The sequence below is a fragment of the Daucus carota genome, chromosome 3, assembly GCF_001625215.2.
Source record: "Daucus carota subsp. sativus chromosome 3, DH1 v3.0, whole genome shotgun sequence".
In the NCBI taxonomy this organism is placed as follows: domain Eukaryota; kingdom Viridiplantae; phylum Streptophyta; class Magnoliopsida; order Apiales; family Apiaceae; genus Daucus; species Daucus carota.
Genome location: NC_030383.2, coordinates 31,433,370 through 31,447,345, shown reverse-complemented (window position 1 = coordinate 31,447,345; position 13,976 = coordinate 31,433,370). Strand labels below are relative to the sequence as shown.

The 13,976-nt window shown below is 35.9% G+C and overlaps 1 protein-coding gene across 2 annotated transcripts; it reads left to right on the top strand.

Moving 5' to 3' along the window:
- Positions 1 to 9,139: 9,139 nt before the first annotated feature.
- On the top strand, positions 9,140 to 12,947 carry LOC108213189 (uncharacterized). Of its 2 annotated transcripts, none has more exons than XM_017384959.2 (9): positions 9,140 to 9,440; positions 9,520 to 9,585; positions 11,418 to 11,498; positions 11,621 to 11,674; positions 11,756 to 11,824; positions 12,133 to 12,195; positions 12,366 to 12,448; positions 12,547 to 12,612; positions 12,733 to 12,947. In XM_017384959.2, exons 1-9 carry the CDS (start codon positions 9,279 to 9,281, stop codon positions 12,773 to 12,775), a joined length of 687 nt encoding a protein of 228 aa, XP_017240448.1. In that variant the 5' UTR covers positions 9,140 to 9,278; the 3' UTR covers positions 12,776 to 12,947. The 2 variants fall into 2 exon arrangements, with proteins under 2 accessions (XP_017240448.1, XP_017240449.1); XM_017384960.2 differs by having other exon boundaries at positions 9,166 to 9,440; positions 11,624 to 11,674.
- The last annotated feature ends 1,029 nt before the right edge of the window (positions 12,948 to 13,976 follow it).

The following is a 13,976-nucleotide window of genomic DNA, read 5'->3' as shown; positions in this document are numbered from 1 at the left end:
TAAAATGTTTTTCATGTAAACCCACTAATAATACATCCGTTTGGAATACTCTCTTCACATTCTCTGAATATTTGAACTCCTGAAATGTACAAGATTTAAAAAAAATCAAGATCAAATCCCTCGAATTTTAAACTCTGAGATTTAAATCAAAGAAAATTAATTCTTAATACCTCAGAATAAAGACATAATTTATAGAAAATTCCTCGAAAAATCAGAGTTTGTCATAAAATCCATAGCTCAATAATGTGCTTGTGAAATAATGTGTGTGATTTAACATATTAAATCAGAGACTAGAGAATTTCACAATTTCGTAATTATAAGGTAGACAAAAATAATTTATTTAAACTCTCAAGACATAGACAACAGACATACTCTGATGGAGAAATATATAAAATAAACTAACCCCCTTTTTTTTTTTTTCCAAGGACGCTTTTCAGTGTAAATGAATCACGACCTTTAAATAAATTTTTGCAACAGTATTTCTCCAGTAATCAGAGATTGTGACTGGTCACCATAGATTATAAAATCTTGGCAATTACTTAATACCAGTAAATGTTTGGGTCTTCCCAGTCACTGTCATATAGACATCTAAGATCTCAAAGGAGTACCATGCTTATTTGCAGGGGTGTGTATAGGTAACAAAAACATCAGAGTTTATAATTACTGTCTAATTGATGAGAGAAAATTCAAATTAATCAGTCTCACTTATAATTAAGATATGTGAAGTAATAGAGTCTCAATGACATTAACATGCATATAGTGTCAAATTGTAGCACAAAATTGAGATCAGGATTAAAGAACTTAACTGAGATTCATGATTACTAATTCAGATCATGCTTCATAGTATCTTCACAGGTTATTTGTCTCAGAGAAAAAAAATGAGATCATTTATCAAGATTCAGAGTTTACAAACATCAGAGAATATCGTCAGAGAATGACGTCAAAGAATGTCAATCAGAGTATAGCAAACAGAGTATATCATCAGAGAATGTCATCAGATTTTAACAATCAGAGTATATCATGGCAAATGTGTGAGCAATACATATGGTAAATTGACAATTTAATTTTGAAAGATCTGACCATTATGTTTACTCAGTTCCTGATATCATTCCTAGCTCATTCACCAGCCTAGTGAAGGTTGCTTCACTTAGTGGTTTGGTGAATATGTCTGCTAGCTGCTGTTCAGTAGGAACAAAGTGAAGTTCAATGGTTCCTTCCTCCACATGCTCCCTTATAAAATGATATCTTACACTGATGTGCTTTGTCAGAGAATGTTGAACTGGGTTTCCTATCATAGCAATAGCACTTTGGTTATCACAATAAATAGGAATTTTAGAAAAGGATAACCCATAGTCTAACAATTGATTCTTCATCCAAAGAATTTGAGCACAGCAGCTGCCTGCAGCTATATACTCCGACTCTGCTGTTGATGTTGATATTGACTTTTGCTTCTTGCTGTACCAAGAAACAAGTCGACCACCTAGAAATTGACAGCTCCCACTTGTGCTTTTCCTGTCAATTTTGCAACCTGCAAAATCTGCATCAGAGTATCCAATTAGACTAAAATCTGATTCTCTAGGATACCATAATCCCAATGATGTGGTTCCCTTGAGATATCTGAATATCCTCTTTACTGCAATCAGATGAGGCTCTCTTGGATCTGCCTGAAATCTTGCATATAGACATGTGGCATACATGATGTCTGGTCTACTTGCAGTCAGATAAAGCAAAGATCCAATCATTCCTCTATAGTTTGTGATATCCACTGATGCACCAGTATCTTTGTCTAGTTTGGTTGCTGTTGCCATAGGAGTAGTTGCAGCTGAACTGTCTTGCATACCAAATTTCTTCAAAAGATTTCTGGTATACTTGGCTTGATTTATAAAAATCCCATCTTCAGTCTGTTTAACTTGTAAACCCAGAAAATAACTGAGTTCCCCCATCATGCTCATTTGGTACCTAGACTGCATGAGCTTGGCAAATCTTTGACAGAGTTTAGCATTAGTGGAGCAAAAAATAATGTCATCAACATAGATTTGAACTAAAAGCAGATCATTACCATGTTTCAAATAAAACAGGGTTTTATCTATGGTACCTCTAGTAAATCCACTTTCAAGAAGAAATTGAGCCAGAGTTTCATACCATGCTCTTGGAGCCTGCTTTAGTCCATAAAGTGCCTTGTCCAATCTATAGACATAGTCTGGATGCTTTGGATCCACAAAGCCTGGAGGTTGTTCAACATATACCTCCTCATCCAGTTTCCCATTTAGAAAAGCACTTTTGACATCCATCTGAAATACCTTGAATTTCTTGTGAGCAGCATAGGCCAGAAAGATTCTAATTGCCTCCAATCTTGCAACTGGAGCAAATGTCTCATCATAATCAATACCTTGTGTTGTGAATACCCTTTTGCCACAAGCCTTGCTTTATTCCTTGTTATGACACCCTCACTGTCAGTTTTGTTTCTGAAACCCCATTTTGTACCAACTATGGATCTATCTTTAGGTCTTGGTACTAGGGTCCACACTTTGTTTCTCTCAAACTCATTTAGCTCCTCTTGCATTGCTTGAATCCAGTCAGCATCTTGAAGAGCTTCCTCCACTTTCTTAGGTTCTGTTTGTGACAGAAAGCAATGATGTAAACACTCATTTGCTGTAGCTGTCCTTGTTTGCACACCTGCTTCTGGATCTCCAATTATTAAATCAGGTGTATGAGATTTTGTCCATTTCCTAGCATGTGGAAGTTGGCCATTCTCATTATTGGATCCTCCCCCTTGATCCATGCTCTCTTGATTCTGTTGATCATTCTCTGTAGCTCCCCCTAAATTTGTGCTATCAGAGTTTGAATCAGTATTCTCTGATGAGTTTGAGTCAGCATTCTCTGATGAGCTAGAGTCTGAAACATTCTGATGCTCCCCCTCAACATTTGCTTCATCATCATGAACCTGTAAGTTTTCACCAGAGTTTGCTGAATTTTGCTCACAGTCAGAGTTTGACTGTTCATCAGAGTTTGTTGAATCAGAGAATATTTCTTCATTTTCAAAATGCAGTTTTTCATGACCATCCATATCTGCTAAACCCATAATTCTTTTGTCATCAAATGACACATGTATGGATTCCATGATCACCTTGGTTCTTAGATTGTAGACTCTGAAGGCCTTTGTTATCAGAGGATAACCTACAAAAATGCCTTCATCAGCTTTTAAATCAAACTTGGTAAGCTGTTCTGGATGAGTCTTCAATACAAAGCATTTGCACCCAAATATATGAAAGTACTTCAGATTTGGCTTCTTTTTCCTCACCATCTCATATGGGGTCTTGCCATGCTTATTAATCAGTGTTGCATTTTGAGTGAAACAAGCTGTTTGAACAGCTTCTGCCCAGAAATAAGTAGGTAGTTTAGCCTCATCAAGCATAGTTCTGGCAGCTTCTATAAGAGTCCTGTTTTTCCTCTCAACTACACCATTTTGCTGTGGTGTACCAGGTGCAGAAAATTGTTGCACTACACCTCTTTCTTTGCAGAACTCTTCCATTGTTGAATTTCTGAACTCAGTTCCATTATCACTTCTAATGATCTTCACTTTGTCTTCAGATCCATGATCCAGTTGTTTCACATGATCCATCAGATGCAAGGCTGTTTCATCTTTAGAGTGAAGAAAATATACCCAAGTGTATCTGGTATACTCATCAACAATAACAAGAGCATATTTCTTCCTTGCAATGGATGGTACATTAACTGGTCCAAATAGATCAACATGTAGAAGATGATATGGTTTCTTTATTGAGAATTCAGTCTTACTCTTGAAGGATGTCTTTCTCTGCTTGGCCTTTTGACATGAATCACATAATCCATCAGATGTGAGTAGTGATTCAGGGAGTCCTCTCACAAGCTTTTTCTTTATAAGCTCATTTATGGAGTTGAAATTCAGGTGTGAGAGCTTCTTATGCCACTTCCAACTTTCTTCTGCAGAGATTCTTGTAGATAAGCAAATTGCTTTTCCTTCAGAGTTTGTAGGCAGGTGGATTTCATAAATATTTCCATGTCTGTGAGCAATCACTGCCACCTTGCCTGTTGACTTGCTTACTATCTCACTGTGTTCTTCATAGAAATCAACATGATATCCTCTGTCACAGATCTGACTGACAGAGAGTAAATTGTGCTTTAGCCCTTGAACAAGAGCTACATTTGATATGATGACATTTCCAAGATTGATGTTGCCATATCCCAGAGTCCTTCCTATGTTGCCATCTCCATAAGAAACAGTTGGGCCAGCTTTCTCCACAAACTCTGACAGCAGGGCCTTATTTTCAGTCATGTGTCTTGAACATCCACTGTCCAAGACTAGAATATTCTTCCTGTTGCCCTGCAATCACAAAGACCACTAATTGTTAGTTTTAAGGACCCAGACTTGCTTGGATCCTTTGGCCTTATTAAGTTTGTTAGCTTTTGCAGCGGAATTATTTTTATCAGAGTTTGAGCTAACAGACTTTGGATCAGAGTTTGTACTTGAAACAGATTTTGTACTTGCAGAGCTTTTATTAATCTTCTTCAAAGAAGGTTTCAATTGATAATAATCATAATACAAACTATGATATTCTTTGCAAGTATAAATAGAATGCCATAAACTACCACAATGAAAACATGGATCTTGTGGTTTATATCTAATACTACTTTTTCTAACTCCAGACTTTGTAGGTAAGGAGTTAATGTCTTTGTTCTTCCTGCAAAAATTAGCAAGATGATTAGTATTTCCACAGTTATGGCATGTCTTCCTAGGTGCATTTGGAACAGGCATGTAGTTATTACTCTTGTCTATTCCAACCTTGCCATTTCTATTTTTCCTAGGCTCCTTGTCTTTGCTATCAGACTTTACCTCTTTAAGCTTATGCTTAAGCTGTTTCTGAGTCATCAGTCCTATGTTAACCTGTTTGGGCTTAACAGTTTTTAAATTGTTGTTAATCTCTGATTCTAGTCTACTCTGTTTAGACTTAGAGGATTCAGCAACAAATTTAACAGGTTTAACCTTAGGTTTTTGAGTTTTAACAAACTCTGTTTTTTGATGACTCAGCTTCTGAGTTATCAGTGTAACCTAGTCCCTTCTTCCAGTTTCCACTACCTAAGATATCCTGAGTAGTTTTGCCTGAATTAGTCCATGTCTTAATGATCTCCCTTTCCTTAGCAAGTTCTGATTGAAGAGATGCATACCTTTTTAATAATTCATCTTTGACAATGACAGCATCATCTCTTTCTTTCTGAACTTCCAACATCTGAACTAATTCTTTTTCTAGATAATCATTCCTTTTCTTTACACTTAGAGTTTCAGATTTTAATCTTTCATTTTCTAAAGTCTGATCTCTAAAGCTGATATGCAAAGTTTTAAGAAACAATCTTAACTCAGTTATATCTTCAGTATCAAAGGCAAGAGTAGAATGAGGTACCTTTGCAGTAGATTCAGAGTTGTTGTCAGTGTTTGCCATCAGAGCATAATTGACTTCTTCTTCTGAATCAGATGTATCTGTCCAGTTTCCTTTCTTGGTGATAAAGGCTTTTTCTTTTTCCTTCTTGGCTTTCTTGCATTCAGATGCAAAGTGACCCTTTTCACCACAGTTGAAACAGGTATACTTGTCAGCTTTTCCAGCTTTCCCTTCCTTGCCCTCATTCTTCTTGAAGTTCTTCTTATCATAAATGCTGCTAACTGCATCATTTCACCATCACTGTCATCAGAGTCTGAGACATCAGAGTTTGAGTCATCAGAGTTTGATGACTCAATGTCAGACTTTGTGACATGAGCTTTTCCTTTGCTCTTAGCAGCTTCCTCTTGAACTTTCAGAGCAACAGACTTTGATTTGCCTCCATGACGTTTGCTTCTTTGCTCCATCTCAAGTTCATGGGTCTTCAGTCTTCCAAAAACATCATCAAGAGACATTTCTCCAAGATCAAGATTGTCTCTTATTGTGGTGACTTTCAAATCCCACTTTTCAGGAAGAGCCAGAAGGAATTTGAGGTTTGAGTCTTCAAGATCATATTCCTTGTTCACCAGAGATAAGTCATTCAGCAGTTTGACAAATCTGTCATACAGATCTGTCAAGGACTCACCAGACTTTGAGTCAAAGTGCTCATACTCCTGTGTAAGGATTGTTTTTCTATTTTTCTTTATGGCCTGAGTTCCCTGACATCTGGTTTCCAGAGCATCCCAGATTTGTTTAGCAGTTTTGCACCCAATCACCCTATTAGACATTGCATTATCAAGGGCACTGTGCAGAAGGTGTTTCACCTTGGAGTCTTTACCAATTGACAGGATGTCCTCAGGGGTATAATCTTTCTTTTCTTTTGGAACCATCTTCTGAGGTTCATCAGCAAGCCCAACAGAGAGCTTGGTGGGCATATGTGGTCCATCATAGATCCTGTCAAGGTATTCTGGATCAACAGAGTCTAAGAATATGATCATTCTCTCTTTCCAGACTGGATATTCAGATGCCTTAAGGATTGGAACTCTAAAGGATGAAGCTTGTGATTTTTCAGACATGATTGTGATTAAGATCTCACTGTAGTAATCTTAACAGAGCTGGCTCTGATACCACTTGTTAGGTCCTATAAACTCACTATATAAGATGATATAGTGAACACAATCAGTAAAACAGAATGACAATATAAGAGGTTGAAATCAATAAACTCTTATTCACAAAGCTTGAATGGTTACAAAAACTCTCTCAGTGATTTATATTGTATCACTAAGAGCTGCTAGGGTTCTTTTCAATGTACTCGATAACTCAACTCATATAGAGTAACCCTAATCTGTGTTTATATAGACACAGTTACAAAATCAATCTCTGATTTGATATCCTATAAATCAGCTATGTATTCTATCAATCAAAGATTGCTACAGTTTTCTGTTTAGTTTCCATAGTCAGCAAATCACTCCTTCGCTTCTATCCTTCCTTGAAGTATATCCGCTTCTGAGCTCTTTCCACGTGTAAACTCTGACGAGTCTTGACTATGTAAACTCTGATCAGACTTTATCAAACTCTGGTCAGACTTTACTAAACTCTGATCAGCTTCATCAAACTCTGATCAGCTTCCAGCTTAAACTCTGATCACTCCTGTTCTAAAACAAACTTTAAGAACATTAGTAATCATCAATTATATCTAACAATATATGTGTATATACATATACACACATATGTATATATACATATGCATATACCTATGTGTATATATACACACACACACAAACATATATATATATATGTCATGTAATCATGTTTGCAGGTAGAAAAGACTCCGGCATGCAGCCACGTCAGGTAAGAGATCGTGATACGCCTTATAGGCTTCACCCTTGAGGCTGCAGTCCTTGGGATTTTATTCCTTGGAGTTGCACCACGTTCATAGTTAAGCAAATGACCATATTCTAAGCACGTTGACACTTATCATATATGTGTGTGTGTATATATATATATATATGTATGTATGTATCATGCAACCTTCCTATATATAAAGTTTAAATACGTATCCTTAAAAACCTTAGCCTTGTCCCAATCCAAAAACATAATCATATGTAGAGAAATTTAACCTAAACCACAAACGTGATCCTGTCAAGTCTCATGCATCATACTTGAATTATATAATGAGATAGCCATATAAATAATTTTTGCATGACTTAACTACACACATAAGCCCAAGTTATGATGTGTTAACCCAAAGAGCTTTAGCCCGATTGTGATTTTAGCATATGATAAGAAGTGTTGGGTGTTCTTATATACACACACACACATTATTTCCTACCCAGTTTTATTGAGTAGCCAATATTTGAGGGGCTTTCATAGAAGTAACCCTGCCATAAGGTTGCTTTGAAATTAAACCTGCAACGAGTTGCCTTCAGATTAACCCTGCAATGGGTTGCCTTGAAAATAACCCAACTAGGGGTTGCCTCGAAATTAACCCTACAATGGGTTGCCTTGAAAATAACCCAGCTAGGGGTTGCCTCAAAATTAACCCTGTAATGGGTTGCCTTGAAAATATCCCAGCTAGGGGTTGCCTCAAAATTAACCCTGCAATGGGTTGCCTTGAAATTAACCCTGTAATGGGTTGCCTTGAAGATAACCCGGCCAGGGTTTGCTTAGTGTGCCTTGACCCTTGTGGGATTTCCCTGTTAGCCTTGACCCCATGTGGAGTCCCTTGTAAGCGTTGACCCCATGTGGGTTTCCTTGAATGCCTTGCGCGAAAGCCTGGAATGAAAGCCTTGAGTAGAAGCCTTGAATGAAAGCCTTGAGTGAAAGCCTTGACAAGCTTTCACAAGCTTATGATAAAACTTAAAAAGTTTTGATATAATTAATAAACCTTGGACAAACTTTGACAAGCTTATGATAAACCTTGATGAGTCTTGAATAAGCCTTGATAGGCTTTGATAAGCCTTGATTAAGAATTTATAGAGCATACATCCAACAATCATGGTAAGCAAGCATGTACAGAAATTTAAAAAATTAGGGAAATAATCATGAAATTTTCATTAATCCATGAAAAGATTGTCATAAAAATATTCATTGGAGGGTGTGGATTTACCACCCCCTGAGCATCCTTGCAAACAAAATAAATAGTAGCCTTATAATCATCCTAGAAGTAGAGCGATCGAAACTAATAAACCGCATTTCTTATCCTAACGCGGAGCCGAAACCTACAAAAATATTACCGGGGTTGCGTTACTAGTAATACCTCTTCAAATGTTGTGCATTCCATATTTCCATGCCCGTGGTATGAGTCTTCCATCCATATCATATAATGTTTTATTATTAGTATTGTGTTTGATAAGAGAGCGCCTCAAACTAATTCTTATCTAAAATTATAATATATTATTTTATAATAATTATTGATTAATATTGGTTTCAATTTTTTATTGCCATTATGTTTGACAGTAGGGTCACTTAAACAAATTTTTATATTAATTATAATAATTTATTATTAATGATATATTTAACGGCAAGATGACTCAAAATAATTTTTATGCAATTATAATATTAATTTATATCAAAATTCATCGCAGCTTTATTTACTTGTTAATATAATATAATATGTCAGCAAAATTGGGTTGAAAACAAAATATTGATTGTATTTAATAATTTAAAGATGGGAAAAATATTTTAGTATTGAATCAACGTGGATGACTTCCGATCCGAGGAGAAACCATATCTCATCATCATTCATCATCATGTAGGACTAAAATATACTCCTAGTGCTAGTGTATAAACAAAGCATTACTGGATGCAATAAAAGGGTGTCTAGCAATGGCCTCCCTACATTCACTATCAACCACATTCACTGCCTCATTTTCTTCACAGCGTTACGCTTCTTCTTGTCCCCAACGCATTCACAGAAGCTTTGCGATTCGAGCTGCCAGAACGGAGTCTAAAGGAGTCTCTCTCGGTTTTCGACCTCCGCAATTCCAGGTCCTCTTTATTTACGTGTCATTTCGACACTGAATATCTTTATACAATTGTTTTCATGTTTATGCAAACTGGAATTCAGCTCACGGAGCCACTTACTGGAAAAGTCTGGGAATTGGAGGACTTTGACTCGCATCCTGCGTTATTGGTAATTTTGTTTACTCAAACTTATTCATTCTTTAAACAATTTCACTTAAGCGATTATTATTTCATGGTTTTATGAATTTTGTCTAGTTATTCTTTAAACATTTAATATAGTATAGCAAAGTGGTCTATATTTTTTCACTTCACTAACAAAGTTAGGAAGATAGTGGTAATATCGATTAAGGGAACAAAATTTAAACCCAACAACCATTAGGGACATGGTGCAATTTTAGCACAAAAGATCACTTTTTGTTGCTGAATTATAGCGATAACTCCGCCTATTTTAACATCACCATTGGTCTTGCCCTTGATGTTCCACTTCAGCCCACAAGTTTGGGGAGTGTGTTCAGGATAAGTCATCTGCTTAAGCTATCTTTTGTGCTTTAAAGTATATGCCAATTGTGCTTCAATCTATTTTTTTGTGCATTAGAAACAGAAGCTAACTGTTCACTGCCAGTGACATTGAGTGAAATTACATATATCTTTTGATTTTTGGGCCTAGTGAGCTTTTCGTTAGAGGAATATTTTTGGCGAACTAGTCAGCTATGGATATCATTTCTCTCTAGCTACATATCTTGTTGAGATGCTTTAATTTACTACATCTAAACAAAGCACTCTTTAAAGATGTTCTTCTTTGTTAGCTCCAGTTATCTTACTTTTGTTGTGGCTAAGTATCGAACTGGTAAAAGCAAAACTTTATGTGTTATCTCTCTTTAGTGAGTGATGTTTATGTAACCTGCTACATATGTGATTGGAAAAGGACATGGATAGACAACAAATATGACCTATGCTTAATCGACTTAAAAATCTGTTCTATCAAATTGTTTAGAATAGGCAATTACATTAATGTCATGTAAGGACATCCCTATGATTTAAGGAGCACTCTGCAAAAAGTTGGTGAACACTGTGCAAAAATTATGTAGACTATGCAAAAAATGTATAATATAATATAGTAACGCATCAAAATTGGGCCCTATGCAAATTTTGTTTGAAGACTGAAAAAATTATGTGGACTATGCAAAAGAGGTATAATATAACATAATATGATCTAATATAAAAACTCATTACAATTGAACCCTAAATTTTTGGGACCGCAGCTCCCGCACATGCTCAGAGATGGCCCTGATGTCATGATTTATTTGAAACTTGAGAATAGCGCATGTACTGCATGAGTAAATGAAAAGAGCAGATTAGGGGGATGTAAGAAAAATTACCAACTTGACCCAAGCTCAAGGAAACAGATACCTAATAAGATGAGATTGATGATAAATATTTATATGAATTTACCATGCGCATTAAACAACTGGCTATGCTAAATCTGGCCACCTCCTTTTGAACTTCCTTTTTTGAACTACATGTTTGGAAAAGGTTCCTTTCAAATTTATATTCTTACCAGCACAGAAAGTTCCATTGCCTTTGCTCTGTGCCTCCTTATTTGATGATAATACTCATAATATGATATAAAAAAAATATCATTGAGTCGCAAATAAATGTTGTCCAGACCATTTTTCGTGATCCACTAGATTGTATTCATCATCCAAATTAGAAGAGGATTTTACAGTAGTTTTGGTAATGACTGACAAAATTAAATCCTAACATGGTAATGCGGCTAATGCCAATGTAATGCAAGGTGTATCCGCATCTTAAATAAACTGTTGTTTTCCAATAAGGAATAATTATGAATATTCTTCTGGTCTCAGCTGTACTCTAATGCCTCATATGGCCTCCTAGACTTAATTTTCAGATAACATAATATATTAACCTTAACATAAATCTTTGATAGTTTTACAAAATTGATACCAATAATTGATGTGTGACTAAATTTATTTGGTGCAGGTGATGTTTATTTGCAACCATTGCCCCTTTGTCATACACTTGAAAAAAGCTATAGTGAAACTTTCAAAGTTTTATATGCAGGTAGCTGGGTTTCTTCGTAATTTGCATGCCTTGTTGCTTGGAACAGGCAATTAATGAATTATATTGACTAAAATGAACATAGTTATAAAATATCATATTATTATGGTTGTTGTCTGCTGCAGAAGGGGCTTGCGGTCGTTGCAATATCTTCAAACTCTATCAAAACTCATCCACAGGTTGAGCTATTCCCATGGCTTCAGATTGAGTTGCATTGAAGATTTGAAGTCATATGATTTGTTCGTCATTGATTCTCACAGGATGGACCTGATTTCATGGCTGAAGATGCCAGACATTATAGCTACCCGTTCCCATATCTCTATGACGAGGTAGGCCATTTTCAGAGTATAGTAATCTATAGATCTTGACATGAATCGAGTTAATCTCAGAACACATTTATAATTCAGTAAAGTTTCTGAAGAAGTCTACTAGGTGAAAGTTTGATTTTTTAATGATTTAAATGAGTTTCAACATTATATATATGAAATCATGTCTATTTGATTTGTAGGGTCAAACTTGTTTGGTTAGTGAAGTTTAGGAGTTAGTTACATGTTAACTGAAATATGTATTCCATCCCAAATCATACACATGAGTGTTGCTTTAGCTATAAGTTTACAAGTCAGTGTACTTGTTGCAGTCACAGGATGTCGCGAGAGAATTTGGAGCTGTTTGTACGCCAGAGTTTTTCCTATTTAAAAAGGTAAATAGGATCTTCACTATCCTTGTAGATTTGTTGTCTGGTATATCTTCTGCTATGATCTCTTTTTATTCACCCAAAAAATCCAATTTCAGAACAGTAATAAATCACTCCTTTCTTCTCAGTGGGATTCTTAAAAATTAATGGAACCATATTATTTTGTGCTCTTACAGGATGGTCGTAGACCCTTTCAGCTTGTATATCATGGCCAGTTTGACGATTCACGGCCAAGCAACAATGTGCCGGTTACAGGAAGGTACTCTTCTTTATTCGATTGGGTCAGATTTAATTAATAGAACTCATAACCTCATCCTGAGCCTTCTGTAGTTTTTAACCCGAGCTGCATCTATTTAGGGACTTGGCAGTGGCAATAGACTGTGTTCTTAGTGCCCAGAAAGTACCATCAGCTCCGAAACCCAGGTATGCTTATGCTACACTTTTTTTTCTTCCTGTTTTAGAGTTCTATTCCCTTTGAATTAACTATTGTTACCAATATTGCCTACTTACATTATGAAAGCTCTTCTTTCCAATTTCTTGAAGTGTTGGATGCAGCATAAAATGGCATCCAGTGACAGAGCTGTAAATAGTATGTTGATTTTACTTCAACCCAGGTTGCATCTGTTAAAGTGTTAAGCCTTAAAATATGTATATGATCTTTCAATTATTTTATCCTGCCTTTAAGTGTAATTTTAAATGTCATTGTTTAAAATACCTATAATTTCAATTTAGAAAGTAACATTCTTTTTCCTCGTCAAGTCTCTTTCCCGGACCCTTGTATTTTCCTTTGTTTCTGCTTTAGTCTCTTTAATATGGATGCAACTTTACACAAACAGATGGTGTGATCTGATGTCTTCTTATTTCTTAAGATTGCAATTTTATATATGTAAAATAATGCAAGGTCTGAATTTTACACAACTAGCACTCCTGTCTAAACCAGGATGGTAATATGATGTCAACTACATGAAGTGGATTGTTCAAGACACTTTTCGGTACTATTGTTCTTGAAAAGAATTTCCCCTTCTGGAGACAGCGACATCTGACTTCTTACTTGGTTGATATATTAAAGCATCTCCAATAAAGGGATGTCAAGATAGGTGCCAACCTTGCCAAATCATCATATATATCAATATTTAATTTTCACTCTATTTTTTATCAGCTTGGCAACATTCTACTCTAATAGTTAGCTACATGTGAAAGTTGTCTCTGTGTTCCCCTGAATTAAATTGCAAATGACTCATGAAATGAAATAAAAGAAGTATTTTGCGAAGTTGCCAAGTTTTGGTAAGCTCTTAGCAACTATACAACTTCAATAGGTTGGCAATTAAGGTTGCCATGCCACATAGGATTGGACAACCTCTAGTGGAGATGCTCGTACTCTGGAATAACTCTATGTTTTCAGATCCTATAGAACATCAAACAAATCTCAACTAGTTCACAAATGGCAAAATTTTAATTATATTGGATCTTTCGCTTGAAATTAAGGGTTTTTTGAGTTCTTCTAAACGTCAACTAAAAAAATGACTGACCATCTCGCCGCCGGCCTCTGCTTAGGTTGTAATCACCTTTAGGGGATTCTAACTTGCAAGAAACACACACATGACACATTCATAGAAAATAGCTTTTGTCTAGTTACACTTTTTACTGATTAACATCCTTGTCAACCCGTTAGAATCTCTCTGCCCTTCTATTTTGTGAAAGACTAATGTTTCACAAAGTAGATGCTAATATTCTATCATGTAGACATGTACACTGCATACAAATACAAGTGTAGCATGTTAACACTT

Coding starts and splice junctions, on each gene's coding strand:
- LOC108213189 (XM_017384959.2), top strand. CDS start 9,279: ATGGCCTCCCTACATTCACTATCAACCACATTCACTGCCTCATTTTCT. Junction 11,825..12,132: donor TCCCATATCTCTATGACGAG/GTAGGCCATTTT, acceptor TACTTGTTGCAG/TCACAGGATGTCGCGAGAGA. Junction 12,613..12,732: donor CCATCAGCTCCGAAACCCAG/GTATGCTTATGC, acceptor AATTTCTTGAAG/TGTTGGATGCAGCATAAAAT.